General features: G+C 39.6%; 1 protein-coding gene across 2 annotated transcripts in view; it reads left to right on the top strand.

The window, feature by feature from the left end:
- Positions 1 to 27,640, top strand: part of PCDH15 (protocadherin related 15) — an 827,781-nt gene that overhangs the window by 424,397 nt on the left and 375,744 nt on the right. For both annotated transcript variants that reach the window (XM_075154074.1, XM_075154076.1), the window contains one exon: positions 24,294 to 24,412. In XM_075154074.1, the coding sequence (XP_075010175.1) occupies positions 24,322 to 24,412 (91 nt within the window). In that variant the 5' untranslated portion in view covers positions 24,294 to 24,321. The remainder of the gene's footprint in view (positions 1 to 24,293; positions 24,413 to 27,640) is intronic.

Raw genomic sequence — 27,640 nt, 5'->3', positions numbered from 1 at the left:
GGGGACTTCAGACTGTCAGGGAGGGGGGATTCAAACCATTGGAAACCTCTGGCTTGTAGAAACACTCATTCTATTTCTTCTGTATGTTTGTGTGATTGCAGTGAAATGATCCTCCCCAAAATTACTTGGGAGGCCCGTGCTCTTAAAGCTCCAGATCTCCGTCTCTGTCAGTTGACTGACTGTCTGCCCAGCAGCAAATAGGTAATGAAGCAGCTACTAGTGCCATAATACATTGCCCTTCTAGAGCTCTGTAATCAAGGAGAAGAATCTTTCTTCCAGTACTTTGCTCATCCATAAGAAATAAATAATCTTTCTGTTATTAAATATTATTAGATTACGCTAGATGATTAATTTAGTAACTAATAGTATCAATCACGCTGTTTTCCTGGCTGTTATCTATTGAATTAAAAACAAGTTTCTAACAAACAGTTATGCTTCTTGTTATTGACATAACAGACGTTTTATTTACCGGTGTTATAAATTACCTTCTGGTGTTACTTTGGGAAGTGTGGTAGCCTGACAGTAATTAAGCAGTAATTGGTATACAGAGGCAGGAAATGTTCCCAGTAGCTAACTATTCTGTTAGAAAATAATTTCATTTATGCTATGATATTTCAGCAGTTCTGACCAATTTCCATTTTATTATGTGCCATATGTCTGTGCAGCAGAACTTTGGGTTTGAAATGCAGTTGTTCTGTTTTATTAAATGTTGATTTTAAAAGTACCTTTTTTCCTCACCAGTATATACACTCTTCTTTGCCTCCCAAGACTATTGCGCTCTCACCTAACCTTCTGCATGGCTTTTGCATTCATCGTCTCTTGTAAAGCAAATTATTTTTGAAGAAGAGGAGGGATATGGTAAAAGAGCACGGTCACTCTATTTTTGTATATTGTTCCCTAAGGGCAAGTTTTTTTCAGAAATCAGACCTGAGGAGTAACGGTGGTGGCAACAGCTTAGCTTCAGCTGAAGGTGTCTTAATTGCCTGCCTTCAGGTTGGCATACAAATAAGTTATAATCATCAGCTGCTTCTGCAGATCCATGTACAAATCCGAGACAGTATTTTGTTTCTCCTTTTTTATGCTCTCTGCCTGTTTTTTTTTCCTTTTTTTTTTTTTTTTTTTTTTAAAGTGTTTGTTCTGCAAAAGCCAGTCTCGATTGCATTTGCGTGCAGCCCTGACTACCTACTTCCTATAAGCCTGGCATCAAGGGATTCCTGCTTTTGTTTGGGAGCGTGGGCGTTAAAATGACTTCTCCGTAGAGAGACAAATGATTTGTATCCATTGAGGAATATCCTAATGGGTCTTTCACTGTTATAAGGTGACATACAAACCGCCTTTCTACACAAAAACTTTTCCTATCGTTGCATTCCAGTGATATATAAGCCTGATACACAGATTTAGCTCAAGGGCTATTTGAAACTATTAGACACGGACATAATACATTGTAGTTGTTTTTTCCATTGCTATTAATGACCTCTCCTGGTGGGTAGGGAAAAGATGAGTATCTTGTCCCATCTCTGTCTCTGAAGGCTAGGGTACTGTCTATGCTACTTGAAGATCAGAGTAAATTGAGAATGATTTCTCAGGGAAAGGTTAGAGAGGTGAGTTAATGGAAGAGATGAAAGGGTGCAAGGCAAGAGAAATGAGGTGGTGTTTAAACAGGGCTGGGTCATGGAGCAGACAAGAATGTAATAACTGACTCCTGACCCGAGTTAAAGTCACATTCGTATGATCACAGAAAAGCTACAACTAGAAAAAAATACCGGTGCTTTTTCCATAGCCAAGTGGAGATTTTTAAGATGTGATGCGTTGCTTCTTTCCTGATTAGCACTCGACACGTCAGTGTGGCAGCAAAGACTATACAGCTGATATAACTAAGCTATGAATGTTCAACTAATAGCTCTTGGAAATTCAGGGTTTGGGGTTGGTTGTTTTTTTTTGGTTTTGGTTGGTTTTTATTCTCCTTGGAGGCACAGTGTTCCCAGAGGTGGAAGGTATGAGTCTAGTCCTGGTTCTGACCTACGGCTGTGGTGCCCCATAGTTCACATGACGGCTGGGATGTGCCTTTTCCCCCTGTGCTTAAGCGGCAATGGTGATGTGTTGACACTTTCTCTTTTTCCTGAATGTCTTTTATAAAAAGACTTTTCAGTTTCTCCACTGAAACATAGGAGGTAGAAAAACATTCTGTTCATTTTCCCTTGGAATTAGTTCCCCATTTTTTTCCCCATTGTTAAGTTTTCATGAAATCCAGGCCAAATTCAGCAGAGATCTAATTTCAGACATATAAATAATTTCTTGGTGAAGAATAACTAAGTAGGCTAGGACTCTCAGCCTGGAGGAGGAGTGACAGAACAAGGATGTGATGGAGGTGTATAATCATGACTGAAGGGGAAGGGGAGCAAGGGTAGATTGTTCCCATCTCTTCCAGTGCAAGCACTGAGGCATCATTGCATGAAAGGAGTTGCTATGGGGTTTTCCTATGATTTCTTTTTTGACTTTGTCTTCCTATTGATCTTTTTCTTTGGAGATAAAACAGCTATGCCTGATAAGCCATAGCTTTGTCTAGACTTTTTGTCTTCATAAGGGTGAAAAAAATTTGATAGGTACTTTAATTCTTCAAAGGCGGTTTCTTTCCTTTTTTTTGTTAATGTTTACATAGCCAGCATGAAAACTTGTTCTCTTATAAATGTAAGAAAAAGAGTGTTGCTGCTTATCCTATTGTAGGATTGGTAGTGGTGTCTGCTAGCTACTCTAAAAAACTAAGTGATAGTTGTCTACCTCTGTTTCTTTACTATGTTCTGTTTGACTGCCTTGTGTTTAGTATTTCCCCTCAAGTGTATTTGGGGGGAGGAAAGAGAACACAGAAGGGAAAGGTGCAGGGTGGATTTTGTTCTGATTTTATTTTCTGAAAAACTAACTTTTATCTATTAATGCTGTTCAGCTCTAAGACGATGCATTTAACTTGGGGAACTGCCATCTATAAAGACAAATATGTCAATGCAGAAATACCTCAAAACACCTGGATTTACCCTCCCACATTTTCAATACAGATATGCAGTGAACTGCAAGGTGCCTCTTAATCATATGCTCAAAGTATTTACTCTCTACCAGGGCTTATCTGATTCCTCTACAAAGAAAATGCTTCCAAAAAGTGAAGAAATCTACAGGAACTTGTTAAATTTGTTCTGAAGGCTAGCAATTTTTGAAGTGTTACAAATGGATATCTTTCCTTCATCTGCTCTTCTGTAGCAATACTTTGCCTGTATGTTGTGAATACAATGAAGGATTTTGTTCTCGAAACAAAAAAACACCCTTTCCCTAACCTACTGAATTAAGTGTCAAGACCTTTTCTTGTTGCCGCTAACATATAATCAGTTTTACCAACGCAGGTTGCTGTTCTCAAAGAAGAAGGTGGAGAATTGAAATGTGATGCCGAATTGGATGGACAGACTGATTTATTTCTGTATTTATTTATTTTATGGAAAGTGCCATACACTTTTGCAGGTCACGAGTAATCAGTGTGTCAGTTCTGTGTCTCGTCTGCAAATGCCAGTTCTCCCCGGCGGGTAGTTGCCCGGCAGGAGGGCATGGAGCCATAGCTGGGCCAGAGCATCCTTGTCAGTAAGTATTCTTCTGGCCGACAGCCTTGAGGGATCTTGAGGTTCCCAGATTCTTGGGAAGGTTGCTGTAGGCCCATCGCTTCTTCCCAGGTGAAATTTCTTTTGATCCGAATCTTTGCCTTGTGAGACTGCCTAAGAAAGCTGATTTGCAGAATTTGTAATTTTTATCCGTTAAGACATTTTATACATTAAGACAGTATTACATATTGTAAGACTAACAGAATGATAACATGAAGACTACGAGTGAAGTAAGTTCCTTACTGTAGCTGAAATAGTATGTTTTTTCCATGGACTTCACCTGTCCTCTACTCCAAAAATCAGGATTCTTGAGTTGTTTTTATATATTTTTCAGCTCCCTTAGTGGAAAGGTGGTGTTTTGAAACCTTTACTCAAGGAGGACCGTCTGTTGCCTTCAAACTTAATTCCCTTGTACTTGAGGCCAGAATTGCTTACATCAGTGCATTGGCCTATATCTTTTCTGTGTTTGCACAAAACTTGTTTATGTTCTAGTGTCTCCACTTGTAACGCCTTTTAAGATGTAGCCATTTTCTACTGTAAACTAAACCAGGCATCTTATTTCCAGCAATACAAAGTGTTCACATTGGCAAGATAGTGTACTCAGTCACAAAACATAATTTCAGATTTTTGCAACAAGTAATATTGAACTGTTAAAATCTGTTGTGTTTCTTGGTGTTGTGCTGAACAATTGTTTTTTTCAGGTGTTTCTGATTCTGAAATTTGAAAAGTAATGCATGCTGAAGTGCTCTTCATGCTCTTGAATATTTTTTTTATATGCATTAGAAGAGAAAAAGCATGGGTAGCATCCTCTTCTTTTGAGATCATTTAACTGGGAAAAGAATAATGCAGGAAAAGGAAAGATGGTAACAGAGGGACGAATTTTAAAACAGGAACAATAAGTTTCCCTCAGTGCAGTCTGCATCTCATCAAATACTAGATAAGCCTAGCTTGCTTCCCATTATGATCTTATGAATCCTTTGCCTCTTCTGTTTGTAATCCCTGAACCATTTCTAGTAGTTCCACACTCATACTAAGAGGATTTGTTGTATTGAGAAAGTGTTCTTTTTGTGTTGCCTTTTTCAGTGGAAGCAGGGGAAGGATACTCATTACGATCATGTTTTACCAGTTCTTTTACTTGAGCCTTTTTTATTGTGTCTGTGAAGCCCCTGTTGACTCAGCGTTGGTTCTGTACCTCCTGACAAGTGAGCTAGCAGAGGTTCATGCAGCCTCTGCTTCCTCGGCGTAGCTGTTGAATCTTCCATGCGTTCACTTACAGCGTGCCGTTTCCTTTCACATATTGCATTAATGATACTGAGAGACAGTTATGGCCAAAAATCAGGGATGAGACGGGGAGAGTATCTCTTGCTGGATATTTGACAAGTGTAGTGCAGTGGTGGATGTTAGATGCTGGGTGAAAAAGCATCCATAGACATTGAAATACAGTGTGCATCTACACAGCTACACTGGTGGCTTTTATTCAGTTTGTATCAAAGGAGCACTTTAGGGAATAAGTTTCTTTTAATTACTTTGAAATCCTATTTTCAGAAGGGCCGTGGAGACTTAAAGGTGAAGTGGTGTGCTGTAAGGAGGTGCCCCACCTGAGTCTGCACCCAGGAGGTCAGGCGTGGGAAGCGTACCACTTCAGCAACGCAGAAAGCTGTCGTGTACGATTTCCTGTTCCCTTCCGGATAGACACTGCCTCTTTCCTTCCTCCTGGATTTTGGGTATGTGGTGCGTCTGTGTTATGAGATACCTGCTGTGTTCCAAAGAAACTTTGAAAAAAAACCCCTTATGAATGTGTATTTTGAGAGTTCATCAGCGGCGTGCACTGGGTGGTAAATGGTAAAGCTCAGGAGTTTTCAATCAAGCCTGACCCCTGCTAACTGCTTATTCCAGTCTCTTCTGACCTTGGTGAACTTGCAGATAGGCAAGATAAAAATCTGCAGTGATCGTGTTTTGGGGTATGTTGAAATGACGATTCAAACATAGGTAAAGCCAACAATTTTGCTTTATTATAAACTTCTTTTTAAATGTAAGAGGCTCTTATCTGTAGAATAAAATTTGTAGTGGTGAGTTGATGCTAAAATATGTATTTCTCCTTACCTCCTCTGAAGTAAGAATTCAGTTTGAATTTTTTTTCAGAGATCCCACCTTTTTATTGTGTGTTTTACAGTTCAGCTGTTTGTTATGGTTATGTTTGTTAATGGTGAACTGAATTTAGTATATAATACAAAAGTTATGGTCAGATTGGACATTTAATTAACTTTAAAGATTATACAAAACTTTCTTGTGTATTAAGAGTGGACTTGATGTCCTGCCACAAAACAACACTACACGCTGTTTGTGTTTTGGGATGTTCAGATTTGGATTTTAGGTATTTTAAACCAGATTATGTCAGGTAAGTGGAAGCGTAAGATGATTTTTAAACAGCAGTCTTCCAGTTGCACAAGTGATTGAAATGATGAGTATGAAGGTATTTATGTGAAGTTTTTTTGCATAATGAGAAAGGAGCGAGTTATTGGGGGAGAGATAGTAATGATCCAGCTCATAAAGACTATGCTCGGGAGAATAATTTCATTAAATACTCCAGCAGATCAGTAAATCCTTCAGCTGCCTTTCTCAGTACAGTTATGTAGTTTATGTTCTTCTGGGAGGAATTCAACTCCTGTTTCTTACCTCCTCCCTCCAACTTGACATTTTGGTAAATCAATTTATTGTGTGGCAGAGCCTGCAAACAATGCCTTCCAAAGCATTAAAGAGCTGATCTATTTAGAGAAGACCTTTTCTGTTTATATCCTAAATATGCTGTCAACCGATCGTTTGGTTGGAGTGTAGCTTGTCCCCTTTAATCTTTTGCAAATTCATTCCAGTGACAAGCCCAGCTTCCTGAGCTTGTCTGAGCTGCTATTTCCTTTACCTTAAAAATGGGTTTGTGTTTTTTTCTGGTTTCTATTTTTCCTAACAATAGAGTGACCTCACTTGGACCCGTCTGGTTAGCGCAGTGGCAGGTCTCCATAACTTTTGGTGATTTGATTGGTATCAGAGGCGTTCTGTGTTAGTGATCCTCAAAGAGGAAAAATAATCTTTTAATAAAGACCCGCTTCTGTGAAATTCAGCTTGAGGGAACAGAAAGGAAAGGGAGAAATGAATATGGATTGATTACAGTTGAAACAGATGGGACCAGGATTCGTTTTTTTGGTGAGAAATGAGGAGGTAAGATGTGATGAGTTCAGCAAGTAGCGTTGGGAAACTTTTGTGCTCTTGAACTCCTTTGGCTATATTAAGCAGATTAATTTACTGAATTTTGTATCCTGTAAATATTATTCTTGTAGAATGATGCTGGTAGTTCCTTACCTGAGCCCAATTCTGAATTTGAAGTGATTGAGAGCCTAGTTTCCCTACAAAGAATGCAAGGTATCTCCCCCCCAAATACAATGCTTACTCTTTGAGTGCTGATTCCCTCCTTCCTCCTTTAAAGAGTTTAGAAGTATAATTATTAATTTGAGTTAAAAGGAAAAATACAGAGCAGCCATTAAGAAATAAAGTAGTCCAGCGTTGGGTGATTTTGTTTTCCTAATGAGTTTGAAAATTATGTCTCTCATTAAACTTCCAATTTGGATCAAAGCTGGTAAAATCTCATGAACAGAGTACTTCTGAAAACCTTTTATTCAAATAGCGGTTAATATTTTTCACGAATATTTTTCATACTGAAAAGTCTGTTCTTCAGCAGACTTTGAGGAATACTTAATGTTTGGGGGGGGAACCAGGACGAAAAAGACAAATTTTAAATGTGTATTTTAAAAATCAATCACAAATTATTTTTCTAAGCAATTGTAATGACACTGAAAGTATAGCACAGTTCCAAAGAGTAGCTAAGTTGCGCAGATGAATTTCCTATGTCTTTTCATTATGAAACTGACTGGTTTGGAATGGGTGTTACTCCACCAACACCTGTATGCAGTAGCAGAAGACTAGGATGTCTTGTAAATAATAGTTCACTTCATATGCAAATGTAGTAAAAATTGCAACACTAGATTGTCTTTCAGTTGGGGAAAGACCTTCTCTGTGAGAGTTTGTTTAAAGGAGAGATTTGTGTTGAAGGGCACAAACCAGAAACAATAGGATTTTATTTCTAAAAAATCCTGCAAGCGGACTATAGCACAGTAAACCAATGCACATTTGCATAACTTTTCAGTCCCCTGAGGTTTTCCTGATGGGACATCTGCTGAACCAGATTTTGCAATCTGCCTGCATCAGATGTGTTTTCAGGTATATGTAGTATTTATGATTGCATGCTAAGTGGTACCTAAAAATATATACATTTGCATTTTTGCCTCTCTGCATTTGTTCTGAGAAAGGTATAAATGGTGATTAAAGCATTGGGTAAATGGTGCATGCATAAAAGGTTTGAGGAGCAATTCGACAGAACTTTGAAAACACTCGAAAACTGCAAGAGTGTAAAAGGCTCTCTATAAAGATGTCTCAAGAGATTAATTTCAATAAAAGGATGGTATGTCTTAGAGTCATGATTGAGATTGCCAGCTCTAAAGTGATTTAGAGCTACCTAAGTTAACTGTATATGTGACTAAGGTTCTGCTAGGGTTTTAGGGTAAGTCTGCTTATTTGTTGGTGTTTTGAAGAGTTGCTGCCTTCCGATCTGAGCAGGTTCCCCATATAAGTGGCCTGTGAGAAGGTTTAGCCAAAGCTGGGTCTTCGTGACCTTTTTTCAGTGTTAAGTTCAAAGCATTTTTGCTCTCATTCTTATTTTGCTTTCTTTCTTTTCCCCTCTGCCTTTCAAAGGGGGATGGCAAAAAACGAAGTCCTGGCGTATAGCAGTATAGTTATTTAACACCATCAATCCAATTACATTATTGAAACTGCTTCTTTAAAAAAATCTGATCTCGGCAAGTTTAAAACCATGTGATGCTTTCAAGGTACAATTTATGAGAGAGCACTGGTAATTTAAACTTCAAAAATGGGGTAAGGCAGTACAGCAGCATTCATGTAATTACTGTGATGTCCTCTACTTAGTTGTGCCACCTGAGGTTGACTGTATCCTCGGGACAAGTTTCAGTGCTTCTGTCAGAGATCCTATTTTGTATGATTTCTCAAAGGTCTCTGTTGGTACTACGTACATATGGATTTTGCCTTGATTTCGATGGCTTGCCTCTAAGACAAAACTCCGTATTGTTATAATAATATTTTGTCTTGAAGGAGATTTTTGCAATTTTCTCTCTTGGGGAGGAATACCTCACATCACAGTTGTTGGGCAAATTAGGAGCTGGCTTCAGGAAAAAGTTCATGTCACTGCAGTAATATATCTGTGTGTTGAGAGCAAAACACACAGCTTCCTAATGAAATGAGCCCTGGCACTAAAGCAAAAATCTCTGTCTTGTGGGAAGGCACTTTGGGTCTTGGGGAATGATGATGTGGCTAATCTGTGTAGCTACCTGCTAGCCAAGAAGAGGCCTTCACGATTACTTTCAAGTCTATCTTTAAATTGTGTATCGAGGAGAAGTGCTGGACTATGTGCTATAACTGGCACTCTAGCACCTGTTGGCTTGGAGTTGATCTTGAAATGATACATATATATACACATATTGGAGAAAAAAAAAGATCTAAACAGTCCCAACTTGAGAAGCATTGCTGTTAAAATACTGCAGGGCCTGCTTTGGTGGATGTGGTTAGGCTCAGCAGTGGAGGTTAGAGGAGAATTTGCAGTGGTGATAGCCCTCCCTCCAGGCACGCTCTGCCCTTGAGGCAGATAGCGATGCTCCGACCTTCAGAAGTCTACCATTAAGAGAGACCTGCTGCCCACTACTGCTGGGGAATCCCCTTCGAAAAAACCACCATACGGTAGCAAAAATCGGAGCAAAAATCTACTCTGGAGAAGGAGAGCAGACAAAAGTGTCATCATCTTCTTACTCCAGTACTTGTTTTGGGGAGAAAATGACTCTCTGTGGAGTTGGAGCCACATACTACACGAAGTGAGAAATGCTGCCTGGGGAGCAGGTGTGCATCAGCGTGGTAGGACAGTTTGTGCCTACAAGGCAGTACTGCTACCTGGGACCTTCTGTCTCTACAGTGTCTCGTTATTGTGCGATAATGGAATTGTGCAAGTTTAGGGGCTTCAGTAGGTGCAGCTCTCTGCAGGAACATGACATAACCCCGATCTCAGCATCTTGAGATCCGTGTTTTCACTTGGAGTCGTGTTACCAACCACAGCTGGTCCGAATTAGCATACTGTTGAAACAGCCCGAGTTTCCCAAAAAGCTGGCTGCCTTATGCTCAGGTATGGTACCTTCTCTCTCCTCTTTTGCGTGCTGAGGGCTAAAGTGATGCAAGTAAAACAAAAGAGGTAAGGTGAAGAAAATTCCTTATTGCAAGCAATTTCTTTCACTTGGAACAAGTGTAGAAATGTGTGAGAAACTCACACTTCATTTATGGGTTTATATGCTTTACTAAATTTATAAAACACAGCTGGGAAAAAGAAAAGAAGCTCAAACGTTTGAGTTGGCAACTGAATTAAGCCATTAATCTGTTACGTTCAGCGTATATTCCTCTGACTGCTATTGCATGTTTTGGAGAAAGTAAAAAGCTCTCCTGAACCATGGCCTGAGGTGAGCTATGTAGCACTACACGGGTATTCTCTCTTGGCTCCCACAGGCAGTTTGCAAAAGCCCTGAAGCATAGAATATCCTTACCTTAACCTGCATCGTTAAAAATATTATTGTTTGGAAAGGTAACTTAACTGGGAGTAGAATCAGTTGCTTTCCTGTCCCGATGACTTCCTGAACAAGTCCAAACGTTTAGTTCGTGTGAAAAAGATCTCTTTGTATTTATTCTTGCTTTTATTTCTGTCTGTATTCCTGTAGTGTAGAAATATTACAGTGTCAAGTGAAAAATTTGTAACTACAGCAGTTTTGGTAACCAAGATTTCAGTTGATATCTGTAATGTCTCTTTCTTGTGATAAATAATCTTTGGGCTTCTTTCTCAGAGGTGGGGGTTGGTTTTTTGGGTTTTTTGTTCTGTTTGAGAAAGACGGGTGAGGTCCCACAGTGTCTTAAAGAGCTGTCCTTCCCGAGACCTTTTCCTTCTCTGGTGTCTCTTTCTGAAATTACGGCAGCAAAACCAGTGTTTAATGCTCTAGGGGTTTTCTATTGTCCTTTATAATGTCATTATAATTTAGGTTCTATTTCTATCTCTTCTAATGCTCCCAAGCATTTTGCTCGCTTTAGCTCAGTACCCATTACACTACAGCAGCTATCTATACCGCCTCCTCTGAGGGGAAAATAGCTAAAAAGCTGACAAATTCAGAATCCCTATTTGCATACATGAATATCTTATTTGTCCCAGTGTGCTTTTTTATCCAAATGGAAATTAATTTCCCAAGCTATTGCTCAGGTACTAAACGCATTTAAATCCTCACAGAGCTGCTCACAATCCTCTGCGGCTGTTAATAGCCAAAGCTGAACCCTGCGGAGTCGGCAGACTGTCACAGTTGGCACTTCTTTATTCCACGCTACTCCAGTACTGGCACCTACACCTCCTTCATCCAACAGTAGTAAACCGTGTGGGCCAGCTCATCTGGTCTGTTACCTCTTAGTTTTCTATTGTATTTACAACTAAATTTGTCTGATTAAAATTTGGTTTCCTACAGTTCAGCATTTCGTCTTGGACATCTTAAACACTGTGGCTAGTTTTCCTTCTAAAGCATACCAGAACCATGTCTCTCTTTATACATTTTGATATAAGACCATCCTAAAAAAACCTAAAAAACCCTGAAAACTGAGGGAGGAGCGTAAAAGTATCCCTCAATCCCAGGAGCGCGGCTGATCCCATCAAATACCTGCCTGCATTGAAAGGCATCTCTTTTCTGATGCTAAACGAACACTGTCCTCTAATTTTATCTTGAGGATGAATGTTTTCTGTAATTTTGTTTTTACGTTCTTGCTGCTGGGGCCTTTTTTGTACCTTATCGTCCTGACAGCCTCAGGATACTGTGCAAAGAGGAGCAAGGCACCAGGAGTGGGCTTATCGCTTCATCTGGCACTATTTAGCCGTAATTCCTGTACAGGCCATCTTTTTGATGCAAACTATATGAATGCATCTTCCTCTTGCTTCAAAGCAACTGCCGCAGGACCATGTTCAGAATCCCACTCTCTTGCTTGTACCAAAACCCACGACTCTCGAGTCCCTTCCCCTTTCCTTATTGTCATCTAACTTCAGCAGTGAGTAGGACTCCGTGCTTTCTGTGTTACCAGTTCTGAGCCGTCTGCTGTTTGGAAATGTTAACAGTTGCACTGGCATCTTCTAGATTCACCGTTGTCAGATTCCTAGGTATTAAAATTACTTCTTCAAGTGTTGTGGTCAACAGTTTCGAGGATGGATTGGCATTACTTACCCTTCCTTGAATATGGCAAGCCATTGCCTAGCTGTCCATCATGAACTTGTGTATGTATTTTCTTTCATGTGAGTGACTTGGGTACTAGTCTGCTCGCACATCGTTGTCTGCTTGTGAGGTCAGCAAGTTTTTATATTGAGGCTGCTGCTGCTGAACGTTGGGTCAAGTTATATTAGCCCAGGTAAAAGGGGTATCTTCACCCCTAGTTTCCAAAGCTTGGTTTATTATCTTGCGACTGAACTTGTGATAATACCCTAGCAGTTATCTGTTGACTCATTCATATGCTCTGTGGAGGTCAGTGAGCGTCAAAGTTGTGCTGGCTGTTCCCAGCCTCTATTCAAGTTTACCAGCTCAGCTTACTGACTTCTAAACGCCGGTTTTTATGGAATTCATGGAAATGTCAGCTCAGTAACAATGAAAATGTCAAGTAGGATGCCGGGAGCGAGCAGGAGAGGGAGAGAACTTTATCAGGCGCCTGCTGACATGTGCGGGCTGTCCACATCTCGAATGCTGTCTGCATCTCGGAATGCATTTACTTGTTTACTTTTGCCCGTTCTCCCACAGCTGGCCTCAGTCAGAGACAAAATGGTGGGGCTAGATGACCCTGTGTGGGTGTAAGGATACTGTCAGCTTAAAGACTGTCAAACAACAAGGTTGTGTTTTTCTTTATGAGATGTTATAGGAAATTGTTGAAACAATCTTTCTTACTTTGACATCTTTTGAAATTTGAGAATAGCATAGCCCTGTTTTTAAGTATTACTCTAACTGATGCATTGTTGCTGTCTTGTTAAAACAGAAGCTGTGAAAGCTCTTTTGTTGGTAGTATGTAGTGCTCTTGGATTTCTTTTAAATATCTTATTTTTACTTGAATATTTCAGTAATTGGTTAAAGACAAGTACTTGTAAACCCATTTTGGCTAAACTACTTTGTCTTCTGGAAATAATCACTAATACAGTAACTGTGAGTTAAGTATCTAAATGAACCTTCAGATGTCTTGTGTTCAACAAAACTGCTTAACCTATTCCAAGGTGTGCGCTGCATTTATACTAAAGAAATTTGCTGAAGTCATTTGAAATGTTGCAGCGAGGTCCTCATTTTGCATCACTTCCCACATGGCCGTGTTTTGTTCTGTCCACCTCAGAGTTTGCTTGTGACGGTGTGTTGTTGCCTCTGTCGCACAACATTGTGGTGAGGTGCAATGCTCTTCAATGGGTGACATTGTGTTTCCTAAGGAAATGCAAGAATCTTTCCTCTTTCCCCAGTGAGGGCACACAGCAGCTTTGGTAGACTCTCTGTCGCCAGCTGTCCCTGAATGAGTGCCCTGTGCACATCAAAACATCACAATACACCGGCACATACCCCCCAACTCTGCAACGTGTGAATCACCGACAGATGCAGCTGATAAATGCAGGATCAATTCCTCTATTCATTAGTGCGCATAAGCACTTTTCAAATTCTTGAAGGTTGGAAGAGAAGGATTCGCTTGAAAGATGCAGAGACTAAGTGTCTCAGAATAGCCAAAGAAACCTGGGCATGTGAGAGAGAGAGAGCTGTCTGTTTTTTGGTTTAAGGAAAGCAAGAACATGCAAAATCCGGGGAATCTAGAAAGTAAAATGCTGAGTGTTGGGGCTTGATGATACAGTACTGAGGTGTACGGGTATCTGGAGAAATAGAGGCTCTGGAGATAGATACACGTGCTTGCCAGAGGGCTAATAGGCCATTGGAGCGATGAGGAGGTTTAGAAGGCGATATGGTTAGATAGAGATGGGCAAATGTAGAGAGGGAAGTGATTGCAGCTCTGTGAAGACTCTTAAAAGGGAAAGAATAAATACGTGAAAACATGAGCAAATTCTTAACTGCCTCCTTTCCCTCATGGCCAACAAGCTGAGAAAGCAATCAAAGTATAATCAAAACAAGTAATCACATCTGATTATGCTCTTATTGCCTATTAAGAAGCGATAAGAGGGATTTTTAAAGGTAAGATCCCCCAAAAATATTGGGAAGGAAAATCGTGGAGCAGAGGAATGAAAGAGTACTTGAGGGTTGATAGACATGACGTCAGATATGGAAAAGCTTGGAGAGTAGAGGGACATACGAGAGAACATGGAGCAGAGCTGGAGGTTTGGAAGAGGCTTTATAGGAGTGGTGATGAAAAGCAAGTTTGATGTGCAGAACTAGCACCTGAGAGAGTGAAGGAGGTGGAAGAAGATGAGACGGGGCTCCTTTGGTTTTGGATTGCTGCTAGATTAGAGCAGAAGGAAACTGAAGGGCAGGCCCAGCGAGCATAGGCAAAAGTAACACTATGCAGGGCTTGAAGTATAGGATGGGTAATTAACAGCGGGTATGTGGTTAAAATAATGGAGATCTTGCATGTGACTCTATTAGCAGACTCTCAAATCCAGCTGTCCAGACTGATGAGGCTTCCCAACAAAACTGTGGTGATGTAGAAGAGACGTCTAAACGTAACAGTTGTGTAATTGCATATACGAGGTTGTTTAATGTCTTGAAGCCTGCTTGTATACTTGGCTGATGGGTCAAATAATTCATTGATTTAAGTGCTGATAAATGCGTAGCAGAATATGGTAGCTGATAATGCAATGAGTGACCTAGTAAACAAGGAACTGATAAACGTGAAACTTGCTATTTACTGCACTTTTCTAGAAAAGAAACCTCAATTCTTTGTTAAATAGCTTAATTTATGAGGAGTCTGGTCTCTGGAGAGTTTAGAAAAGGACTCTCTCCTGTAGTCAGCTGTGGCTGGAGGGTAAAAGCCATATTTGGAGTGTCACCGGTTTTATTGGAGGTTAATAGCAGATGGGCACTGGTGAGAGAAGAGGTGTCTGAGATTCATTGAGAAATGAGGGGAAGCAGGTACTGATTATCCCAAGGGTGTGAAGGAAGGCAGGCTGAACCGAATCCTTCGTCTCTACAATAATGGCATGTGCATTAGCCTTTGGAGGACTTTGTAATGCTGTTGTCCCACTGCTACCAGCAACTGCTTATAGATGTCTCGGACAGGAGAGTGTGTAGCTGAGCGCCCTGCTCAGCAATACGAAAAGGGATGGAGTTACTCCAACAAGCAGCAGCAGTGGAGGACTTTGGTTTTACTCTCTGTGATCGGAACAAAACTTCTAGCGTGACACAGCCTGTTGAGCTGTGCTATCTCCGCAGGGATCTGTCTTGGAAACTGATTGTTAGGAGCAACGTTAGAAGTGGGACTACAGATAACTCTCAAGGACTCTTCTTGGTGGGTTTCTTTATCAAGGTTTGTTATAAATAGTAGTTACAGGTAGTTTAAGAACAAACTGGTTTAAAGTGTTAAGAGGAAAATTCATATTTCCAGAGAAACAAATTGTAACAGAAGACACCTCTAAACCTTCTTTACTGTTACTTAGTTTGTAACTTGGAGTGCAGACATACAACAACTCTGATAGTTATTTGGCTTAATTGCCCTTCCTATTTGTAAGCTGTCCTACCTTCGAAAGCTAGGACTACTTTTAAAGCTTCTGGCCCAGTAATGCGTGGTAACACAATCTTCAACTTGACATTGAAGTAGCTGAATATAATGCCTGCTAAGTGTGTGTGCATGCATGTGTGTGTATATTTATGTGTATGCATGCTAATTCTGAAATGTCGCTGCATTGAACTATTTTAACAGAGCTAATAAAAAACCTGTAATTACTCCAGGATGTGTTTTATACCACTTTTGACGTGTAATGACTAACAGGCAGATAGAAACAGTCATTTTTCTAGAAAGGTAGACTTTGCTTTGACAAGTTTGATGTATTTATTTTACAAAATTTAAATAAAAATTCTCTCAGAGAAGAGAAGCTGCAGCATATAAATTCTACTTGAGAAAATGTAATTTTCTTCAATAAAAAAAATTCACTTAACGTAATTTTGGACATTGCTGTTGCCATAATGCAAGTCAGTTTTTAAGCCGTATGATATTGAGACAGTTACTGGTTTCCTACAAAGAGCAGTCATGGGGACTCTAGTCAGAATAGTTCCTGGCATCAGAAAGACTCACGCCGATGGCGTTGTGTCTGCCTGGTCTAGCAGGAAGCGGGGATGGCAAAGTTAAGGATAGAGCTGGGAAGGTTTGGATGTTTTGACTTCAACATGAGTATTTAAAGGTAGGATCATCTTTAAAAAATCAGTCATCTTGGGAAAGATGGACAGATATCTAGACCCAGAAATTCAATTCCTCTAATGGTGCTCAGAGTGAACCATTTTAACTGGGTCATCTTTTTTTAAGGGCGCTGCATAGTACAACTACTTGTTGTAGCTCCTGACAAGGGCTCGGTATGTGCGTGACAGTAGCTGCGGCTGGAGACTGAAGGTCCTTCCTGGAGCTGGGCGGCCGCGTGTCCCTCCTGCCCCGTGGCCGGTGGTGGAGCAGCGAGCTGGCTGCCTTCCAGCCTCACCGCTTTTAGCTGGTTTTGCTATTTGCTGCCATTCGCGACGGCAGCACGCTCCTGGCCAAAGCCCGGTTCCTTAACCTGGGGGCAGTAACGTTCATTTAGCTTCCCAGCAGCACAAGCTGAGAGTTGTGTGTCTGAGCGTGCTGCTTCTTCCTCCTTGCAATTCATGCGTTTCACTTCTCTGAGAATCTTTTAGCTGGGTGGGAGCTGGGAAAACCCTGAACTTCCAAAGTATACTGAGATTTCAAAAATCCAGCATTCTTTCCGCTGCAGTGATACCAAGATTTTCCTTAGTTTTCACTTTAAGAAAACCTCTGATTCTCTCCCTTACATTGAGTAAGCCCAATGAATGATGCTTGGAGAGAAATGGCTTTGGCAAGGGAGAAATTGAGAGGTTTCTTGGGATATTATTCAATACTTGTCTTGCAGTAAAAGCAGTGAAACTGATCTTTTACTTGGTACTTTTATATCGAAATATATTTTCATTATTAACCAGCAAAATAGCCTGCACTTTAATGTATAATTTAAGCATTGTGTGCATTTTTGTAAGGACAAAGGTTATTGAAGAACTAACTTAACTACTTATGACTAATATAAATTATATTTCTTTTAATGTTTTTATGTTAAGCAGTTAATGTTACTTTTTAAATGACGTCTCTAGCAGTGATATAAAGGGCTTTAGGATATCTTTTCCCTCTCTTCTTTCTAGAGCCACTATCTGCAAAGCGGGAGTTTCACATGTACAGTGTGATGCAGCCCAAACTTACAAACTTCTTTTGATTAAGCACTCGAAGCCTTCTGTGAAAACAATGTTTTGTAGGTTAAGTCCATGCAGAGGGTTGTAAAACTGGAGATATATATATAATGCATCTGCAGTGAAAAATTGGGTTTGTAGGCAGTAATGAATGGTTACCCTGTTTACCCACCCATGATTAAGAGGCTGTAATGCTGTTAATCCATCTCATAGCTGGATTACGTTTTAAAAATACAGAAAATAAGTCAAACAGTCACAACTAGTGATGGAAGCAGGAAACAAAAATCCTTCTCTGTCCCTACCTCAATTATTCTATAAAAGCTTTTTTCTATTTTTGGTAGTAGAGTTGACATTTCTCTGCGCAAACCTACATAGACTTAGCAATCTTCTCTCTTTTCTGCGGAAACTAGCAGCGTGCTACATCGAGTGTTAATATAGTGCATTTATAGTCTGTTCTGCTGGCAAGGGGATTGGAAAAGTGCTCTCAAGATGTCACTTACTGTGAATTAGGCCATATGCATGTTAGCTGTCATTGCTATATAGAGGTGGAAAATAAAGAACTTGATTACTGATGGAGTGCAGGAACTTTGTTTTGGGGTACAAAGTATTGAAATAAACTTGGGAATTTCTGCATTGAAGTAGAAATTATTTTCTAACTGTTTACTTTCAAATTGGTAACTTTTAAATTGCATCTTTCACATCTAGGTACAGGGTCAGCTGTACCTAGATGAAGTGCTGTCACTGAAGTTTTAAATTATTCTAGGGCTAAGGCAGAGGCAAGTAACTCGCTGTTACTTGCTCTACTTTGGCTTTGAAATACCTTGCTGTGGCAGTGGCTATGCATCTCATGGAAAAGTGGTCATTTCTGTTAGAAAGGTACAGAAAAGAATAGGTCTAAAGAGTGGGGCAAGGAAACAATTAAAACTGGGAGTCCTTAGAAGAATATGGGCAAGAAGGAATGTATGAATTACTCGAACCTAAATATGGAGAATATGCTGAGGAATTTTAACTTGCAGGTGAAAATATTTTCGGTTCTTCATATAAATTGCCTTCAGATTTTTCTTAAGTTCTTGTGTATTTGCTTTCTAAAAATGCTCCCTCCAAGTAAGGCTAAAAGCTCAAGACCTCGGTAAGCACAGAACAGGAGAAGAGCCACAAACGCAGCATCAATGCTACGCTATTTTAGTATGTTTATTTATGTGGAATAGATCCATAAAAGTGGATCCAGCAGCTGTGAAAAGGGAATGGAGTTGTAAGCATGTTTGATCTTGAAATTTGGTCTTTAAAAAGTCTTCATATTACTGAAGGCTTTTATCTGAGGAGAGGAGAGTAACAAAATCCATACCAATTGTGCTAATTCTATAGCATGAAAGCCCTATAGCTAATATAATAGGGGTTGAGGAAATCCAAGAGTCCATAGGCTGAAATATTTACCTATGAAGTGCTCGAGCAGTGTTAGTGGAAAAAAAACTGTAGTAGTGTTCTGGTTTTTTGGAACATCCAAAACTGGAGAAAGGGTAGTATTTGCACTGTAAATTATTCACCATAACCCCGGTTCAGCCAACTATTTGCTTATGCTTAAATTCGTCTTCAGAAAAGCATTTAAACAGATGTTTGACTTCAGTACATGGAATTATTCACACTTGCTGCTGAATTAGAGCCATAAATAGCATACATGGCTTTAATTCAAAGGTAAAGTCTTCCTTCGCTGGCTCTTTTCTTGGTCGTAAGTGGATGCTATAAGATGGGCTCAGCAGCCGCCTGGGGAGTGCAGCAATTGGGCATGGGAGTTTGTGGGCTGGCATTTAGCCTTCCAGGGTGCCCTGAACTAGCTGGAGCGGCCCCTGAGCTCATGAGCTGGAATTATTTTTTTTTCTGGTTAAGCCTGAAGTGAGGGTGTTTTCCAGCACTGTAGCTTTCCAGCTGATGTGCTCCAGATGTGCTCTACCAGTGACTCGGGCTCAGGACCCAGCTAATCAGAAGTAAAAAAAAAAACCCCGAGATACTTAGCGTGGATGTGGGGTCATCCACCGACGACTGCTGTACGTGTCCCATCTGCCGCAGTGCCGTGCCGCGTTCGGTTTGTGTGGCACTAGGAACAGCTAAAACTGTAAACGTGTAGGCGCTCTGCTGTGCCTAACTGTATTAGGACGTATGTTAAGCCAGATGTAGCTGCCTACCATATGAAGTGACATTAGTTAAGAATGGTGTTGAGACAGACCAGAGTTGGTGTTTTTTTTTTGTCTGTTCTTGTGTTTAAATAATATTTTGGAAGTTTTTTTTCTTATGTTGACAGTTCAACATAATTGTTTCAGCAACAAAAATAAAACACTTGGGACATACGGTTTAATGGACCGTAGCTTTAACCAAGCCAGGAACACTGTCAGACTGTGAAGCAAATTCATCTCCTTTTTGGCTTCCATAAGAGACTCCCCCCCGCCCCGTTTCTACTGACATTCCTGATTTATTATGGCATCAGTTCTCTAGAACAAGTATTTGCACTTCAGACACTCCCTGTTTTTGCGTCTACAATCTTTAAAAGAGTTCATCTGATCAGTAATAATATAGATGAGCCTTATAATAAAACTGTCCACTATAATTTTTCCTGTGTTTAAACAATTCAGTTACATATACTTTTAAAGATATGTATGCTTTTAAAGATTTATCACAATTGTAATATACAAAGAGCAACACCACTAAGCAAAATGTGTAACTTCTGATGCTTCAAGGAGTTCTGGCTGGTTGTGTAAATTAATAGCATACATATAAATGGGTATTTAATCGTTTTTTTAAAATGCTATATTATTCATCCAACGATAGCCATTACATAGGAGCTATTGTTTTTGGCATATATATTAAATGGCAAATACTTGTTTACATGTCTACTGAATCGATGTGTACTTAATGATTTCTTTTTAAGTATGCACTTTCTGCTCTTACAAAGGGTTCGAAGCCCTGATAGGATGTTTGCCTCAAAGTTGTTTTCAGATTTGCTGCTAATGGTAAGAAAACGCTTCAACTTCTTCATGTGGTGTGGTACTACTATATTCCATGTTTCATACGAAATCAGGTGTGTATACGTCAGTTCTGTTCTGAATAAGCCAATGGCTTCTGGGTGGCTGCAAATTCAGTCAAAAATTTAGATTTTTTTTCTGCTTCATCAAGCTGAATTGTTTCAAGTGTTTACTGAAACACCATGTTCTGCTGCAATTTAAGCTCTAGTTTTGGGTTAGGAGTTTATCAGAGACCAACGTCTTGATAACTAGTTGGCGTTTTGGCTGATTCAGTAGCTACACTGGTGAGAGGGGAAGGAGAAAAAAAAAAGGCCAGAAGCGAAATGAGGAGACATGATTGCTCCTTGGGGTGCGATGATGCCAGTTTGCTGCAGTCGAGCTGTAAACACCTCCAGTGATCGGCTGCCGCCGCCGCTCCTCTGGGAAAATCTGTGCCTATTTTTGTTTCTCCGTACAGCTGTACAGTCAAACAGGGAATGCTCCGGAGAGAACATTATTGAAACTTTTCTTTTCTTTTTTTAAATGCGGACATGACAGGAAGTGAAATTCCCCTAAACTTTAATTCTTTTTATTTTTCATTTAAAGTTTTTTTGTGCTCAAGTGTATAAATTCTCATTGCCTGTGGTAACATCAAATTTTAAAATTCTGAAGTAGCAACATTAGAATATTTTCCAGGAAAATACTGAGTCTTGTAGACGTATTGTATGTTCTTACTTTACAGATCTTCGTTCTGTCATCAATTCATAATTGTCCTTTGCCCTGTCAGACTGCGCATCTGGAGTTCAGCGCTGTATTTCTTACAGATTGTCTACCTTTGGGGACTTCGTAGTAACTTGTGGTTTGTTGTGAGCTATTTCCGAGTTAGCAGAATCTGTTGAACTTAAGAATATTCTTGCTTTCTACACTTCATACCAGTTTTTTCTGGTACAAATGGCAGGAAAAAAGGGGGACCAATTTTTATTCTGTTGTATTACAGTTGCATATAGAGATGCTTATTCTTAGAGCAGCAGTGTTGCTATCCTCGTGGTTAACTTGACACTTCATCAAAATCAAGCATAAATCTGCCAAGATTCTGTCCTAAAAATCAATCTAGAGTAGACTCAACTCAAGGATGTCAGCTGAGCTCTGAATAACTTTCTAAAATAGAACATCGTGATTGGAGATCTGGATTTTTTTTTCGAGGTTGTAAAATGAAGTATCAGAGGCCTCTGAAGTGTGTACGTGCATTTCTTTCTAGGTCTTATAACACGTGTAATCTGCATGTGGATGTGATTTTTCTTAGACTGACCTGAAGAAACTAAGATAGTCTCCTGAACCACTTGTTTCTGGTTGTTGAGGTATAAAAGGTTGGAAGCACTTGACAGCAGATGCCACCTGATGTAGTAACACCGTCTGCTTAAACTGAAAAAGCGGCTGAGCCCAGTTCTTTTAGGATCTCCTCTTAATGTGGGAGGAAAAGATGGTAAAATATTGAGAAGTTCACATCCTCAAAAATTCCCAGGAAGTCGAACGATGACATTGGATTCATTTGAATCCACTTGGGCAACGTGGAGACACTCAGCCTTTATTTAAAAGTAGTCAACTAGAATATATTATGGTGGAAGTAATTCCTGTTCTTTGAAGGTACTGTTGCAAAATCCAGAATGACTTCTGAATTTCTAAGTGGAAATTCAGGTGACGGTAATCAAATGAGCATTTTGGTAAGTAGAAGGGAGGAAAAAGCCACTTTTGAGCAACACTGGCAAAGTTCCTGAGTGGGTTCCTCGAGGAAGGGTGGCTTCCCCCCCCCCCCAAAAGAACTAGCTGCTCTCTTTCTCTACGGGTAACATACTCCTCAGGTTATTGGTAACGTACTTGATGAGCTTGAAAGCTTCCTTATCATAGTTGCGTAGCAAGCTTTTGAATAGTTTTTTCTTATGGATAGTGAGATCTTTGTGAACAGTTCTGGTCTCCTCACGTGTATAGGAATAATAGGCCCTTTAGGAAGGGTCTGAAATTCTCATTTGAGCTGTCTCTGCTGGAGTTAGGGGCAGAAACTGTTGTAGACGTGCCAGTGGAAGAGAAGGAGGAGGAAGGTGGGTGCTTTTGTATGGTTCATAGATACTATTGCATGGCTTGAATTCATTAATTCCTGTAACCTTGAGCTGTTTTGTCAAGACTGATGTTTGTCTAGCTGAAATGAAAATGAACAGTCCCATGAGATCTGCACTGTTGCTTCATTAGACACAGGCTGCCTCCTTGTTTGATGTATGATATTTAAGTTCTTCCTGAAATTGCTGCCTATTGCAGCTAACTGCCTGCAGTGACCTACTGCTGCTGAACAGGGTGGGAAGAGTCCTACTTGAATGAAGATGGAGATTGGAAAAGCTTCGCTTCATCTTTAACCCCTGAATGAGAAGCGGAGCAGCGTGTGTGGTGTAGGATTTTAAACGGTTTTGCTGCTTCCCTTATTTTTACAGCATTGTTTGGAATAGCGAATGTTGGCATTAAAATCCAAAAGTCAACTGTGATCCATGTCTTTGCAAAGAAAAAAAGAGCTCTGCTTGCTATGTAAGGGAGCCTAATAGATCCCACCCATGTGAGTTGCCCCAGAAGCAGGTTAAATATATACAGCGTCAACCACCTAGGAACTTTACAGATGTAAGTAAATATGGGCCACTCAATCTGGTTTGTTAAATTTCACTGCCTGCTTTCCTTATCCATTTGAAAAAAACCCAGTTTTTCCTCCAAAACTCTTGACGCATACTCGTTTTGGTCTCTTATTTTTGAAGAGGAACAGTTTATATCATAGCACTGTTTCCTTCATATTAACCAAAATGTTTTGCAAGATGATATGATTTGGAATAAGTTCAGATCTTAGAGAAATTCTTGGCTTGTCCAGTACTTAATGAAACTATCACTTATTTCTGTTAATGGAAACCCTGCTTTCTTGTGGCTCAGGTAGCTGTTGAGAGTTGATCTAAAAGGATGTTTTTATGCCCTAAGTAGATGTATTTTTTTGGGTGTTGTGTGAATTAGATGCTGTCCATGCATTTGTGTTTTCTATAAGCTAGGTTTGTGGAAGGAAAATGATAGCACATCTTCAATAATGTCGTGCTGACAGAGGATCAGATGGTGTTAATGCCGAGGCTGTTAAGTGGGGGATAATTGTTTGTTTGACTTGGAATGAAATAGAGCAGTTTTGTAACCACGGTGGGAAGTTATAAGCAGAAAGTGGCGATGAAATCCGAGTCTAGTGCTTCGCTTGGGAAAATTGACAGCACTTAAGCCCCTTTTATACCATAGCTTGTTTTTATACTGCTGTCAGTCCCTCTCCATTTCATGCTTCTGTTGCTAGGAAGTCCATTGTATTTGTCACAATGTTTTTAAATGTGAAGGAGTATTTTTAAATAATGCAGTTCTAGGCTACAGAAATATGTTAATTCTCTTCATTGGTGCCATAAAATAGAGATGTAGATAACTTTCTAATGTTACTCACTCTAAATATGCTCTCGAGTTCATCCAGACCTGTCTTGGCCAGTTCATTCTCCTGGTTTTTTTTGTACACGTGGGGTTTTTTGTTTTTCCTCCTTTGCTGGGCATGAACCAACAGTCTGTCTCATTAAAGAAGGCCATCTCTGGGGTTCGCTCGTATTTTTGCTGGGAGAGGTTCTGCTGGGTGATGTTTTTGAATGCTGGGTCTCTGCTGACTGCAATTGAACACCAGTTTTAATAGGCAGAATTTCTCCGATACGGTCATTTCTCCAAAGTGCTTTATAGCATGAGTCTAACATAAATACTTTATTTTATGGAAATTATGGAAATTAGACCTGATTTAAGCAAGAAACTTGCATTGTCTTTACTTGGAGGCTTGTGCGTACATGATTATCAAGTTAATGAGTACATATGTATGTATTGATGCTGACCTTGCTTGTTTTAACAGAAACAACGTCGCACTCTTACAGACTATATATGCTTTAGGTAGTTACACACACACAGTTACCCGCGAAACAGTTTGTAATCACTCACCTTTGTGTAGGTTTGTTGACTAATGCATGTATCAAATCTTTCTTTTTCAGATCTGCCTTGAGTGAAGCTTGACAAAAAATGTTACAGCGGTTTTGTCTCTGGAAATGGTTAGCTGTAGGGATTGCAGTTGCTACTATCTTAGCAGGTTGTTTGGCCCAGAATGACGAAGGTAAGGTTTTTGCTGTGGGGGTGTAGCTGTGGGAGGGGTGGGATGAGTCTGTGTCTTCATTTCAATTTCTGCCCCCCCCCCCCCCCCGAATTACTACTTGAAAAAGTAGTTTGATACTTGGTAGGAAAGAGAGGTTATGATAAAGAAAGATCTGGGTATGTTTCATGATTTTAAGTATCTGCCGATGATTACATTTTATAAAGCTGTTGATTAATGAGACAAGATAAAATCTTAAGTTATGATTATTCAGTATCAGACTCTAGCATTAACATTTGTTTCCTCTTATTCATTGAAGAAATACTTTACCTTGCTTTGTTTGTAAATCGACAGCTACAGCACTCAGAACTTTCTTTTGAGAGAGAATTGTTAGCGAGCTGTATACATATCTGACCAAAAACTTGAGAAAAGATCCACAATGAGGGTCTTCTAGAGAAACAATACTTCAGAAATCCTGAACCGTGGCGCCAATAGCTCATGTTCATCCTTACAGCATCTTTGTTGAATTCAATTAAGAAATACTATGTGTTCTGCCAATTATCTATAGTAATAAAAAATTACAGACCTAGATAACTGATTAAGATTTATTCTTTTGAACAATTTAAAAATGTTGAAGAGCTGAGTTTGACAGACTTGTTCTTAAATGCTCTTAAGAATAATGAGGGGAATATGTAAAAACTGAGTATGGTTTCAGAATGTCTGTGATGAAGTTGCTCATTATAAGTGGCACTTACGCCTTCCATGTAGGTAAGCTGTAATAGTACATATTTATGACTTATTCTTGCTGCTGCATTTTCATTTAGAAAACTCTATTTTGGCAGTTATGAAGTACAGTAGTTTTGCTTTTGTGAGAAGTATTCAATCCTACTTCAATTTTGCTTAGGTTTTTTGGTATCAAGAAGAACGTATATTTTTCTTGCTCTATTAATTGTTCTCCAAACATCCTTTTGTTCCCTTCCGTGCCCCAGCCCAACCCTATGTTGAATTTGATGTCCATCAATTAACTTTATCCATTTTTATACACTGTCATTATAGCTGTCATTCTTGACACTGAAGTGAAGTGTATGAGCTGCTCATCTTTCAGATACTTGATCTATGCTTGGATACAATTAGCCTGCTTTTTAATAATTTATTACAGTGGAGGAGTGGGGCCGTTGTGCTTTGCAATGTTGGACTTGGTGATGGTTGTCAAGTGCTCTTTGAGCAGCAAAATGCTGGATTTGAGGGAGGAGAGGCTGCGTGGCAGCGGGATGTTCCCTGGCCTGTTCAGCGGCACGGGGGGAAGTGGATGCTGGAGAGCAATGGGAATAAGTTGAAGGGAGGGGAGGAAAGCAGGATGGTAGGACTGCACTGGGCTATATCCGTTCTGGGGTCATGAAAACAGAGCATTCATGGTAGGCTGAACATGTAATGCAGTACTTTTTACTGTGATTTTGTTTGTATTCACACAGGCAACGTCATAACATTCATCCAAAAAGACATCTTTGATCAAAATAACATTGAGAATTTCAGTTGAATACCCATTTCTAGTTACACTTGAATGATGCTGAAGTGTGCAAAACTCATGGCACAGGTGCCCCAGAAAGTAAAGTAGTAGGCAGTTTGATATTTCGCAGTAGGAAAACAGATCCTTTCTACTTCTTACACAACAAACTTCCATGTTAATTAATGTTCTTATCTCGAAAAGTAGGCAAATTGTACTTCTTTGTTACCGGTGATTTAGAGGAAGGGAAAGATAGTTGTCCACTGTTATACATAAAATTGTCATTCATTAATGATAGTGTGACTGAAAATGTATAGCGACTTCCTTCCTTAAAAAGGCTGTAAACACGTGGTTGCAGTTAGTGATCTGTTGTTCATATGTTTGTTGCCTGATGGGGTCATGTGCTAGGAGAGTCTGTGCAACTTCTTCACTCTGTGTCAGGAGTTATTGTGAGCAGGTGAAAATTGCATCACCGACAGATAGCGATGGCAGCAGAAACTCAGCTAATTAGATTTCTTTTTGGTTTTTAAATTGCCTTGCAACAGTTTGACTTTTTTTTTTTTGCTTCTTATATTGAATGCTTGCAATAATTCTATGAAAACTTGCCAATAAAGCTTTCACTTCTGTTATTAGGAAACGGAGAAGACCTGAAAATACAGAATATTTTAAAGTCAGGTCTAAATACTGTGGACGACTGAGCAATATATCTACTCCAAATATCCACAACTTTGGAGACAGTATTCAGACAGTATTGGGGTTTTACAGACTTTCTTTTAGTGCATTAACTTAGATTCTTGAAATTTTGTGTTTTCTGTCTAAGCCAGTGTTTCAGACGAGTTTACAATGACCCCTGCTAGTATGGCCATGTCATGATATTCCTCCTGGGTTTTTTTGTGGGTTTTTTTGTTTGTCGTGGTGGTTGGTTTTTTTTTCTTCTTTTTTTTTCCTTTTCGTCCTGACTCATGTTATTGTTTTAGCACAGAACCCAAACTTGTTTTTATCCTTAATGATAATGTTCTCTTATGTAGTCTGAACAGAGGGGGCTTTGCTTTTCGTTGAATATAATTTTTATGCATATAGCCAAGAGTATTGGTACTTTACTGGGGGAAAAGTTCAGAAATGCTGTTGCTTGAGGAACGTGCAGCACCCTGATACAAACTCGAGAATGAACTGATCCCCCCTGTCCCGGGTTCAGGAAAGGGTAAATTTAGCAAAAAGTACTTCTAATATCTTCAAGGTAGTTCATATAAATACCATAATACTATACTAGAGAAAAAATTGTATGGAAGTTAATTTAAGCCAGGGTGGGCTACTGGTTACTCAACAAATGCTACCCAGCTAATGAGGCAATGCTTATAAAAGCAATTACTTTGAAATATATTTCTTGCAGCTAAATGGAAAACTATGTTCTGTACTTACATCATTGCAGAGAAGTACTTTGGCGTGCCTGGGACTGGTAGAGTTGTTCTAATTTGCAATAACAAAATTTGTAATCTAACATATAACATAAAAGATGCACTTTTTTAGCAATTGCAATTTAAAAACAGAGTGGTTATTTTAACAGCAGAACAATCATGAATACAAACAGGAAAAATCAATTATGGCAGAAATTATAACCTATTTCTTTGCATCTAGCGTGCAAGTGATCTGTTTTCATGGTCGTGGCTGTGCACAGTTAGTTGCATGCCTCTATTACTGCATTTTGCTCCATTAGCTCATATTTTCTCTATTTCAGATGTTTTTGCTCG

The sequence above is a fragment of the Calonectris borealis genome, chromosome 7 (genome assembly GCF_964195595.1).
Source record: "Calonectris borealis chromosome 7, bCalBor7.hap1.2, whole genome shotgun sequence".
In the NCBI taxonomy this organism is placed as follows: domain Eukaryota; kingdom Metazoa; phylum Chordata; class Aves; order Procellariiformes; family Procellariidae; genus Calonectris; species Calonectris borealis.
The sequence above is the reverse complement of the archived record's forward strand: the minus strand, read 5'-3'. Positions and strand labels throughout refer to the sequence as shown.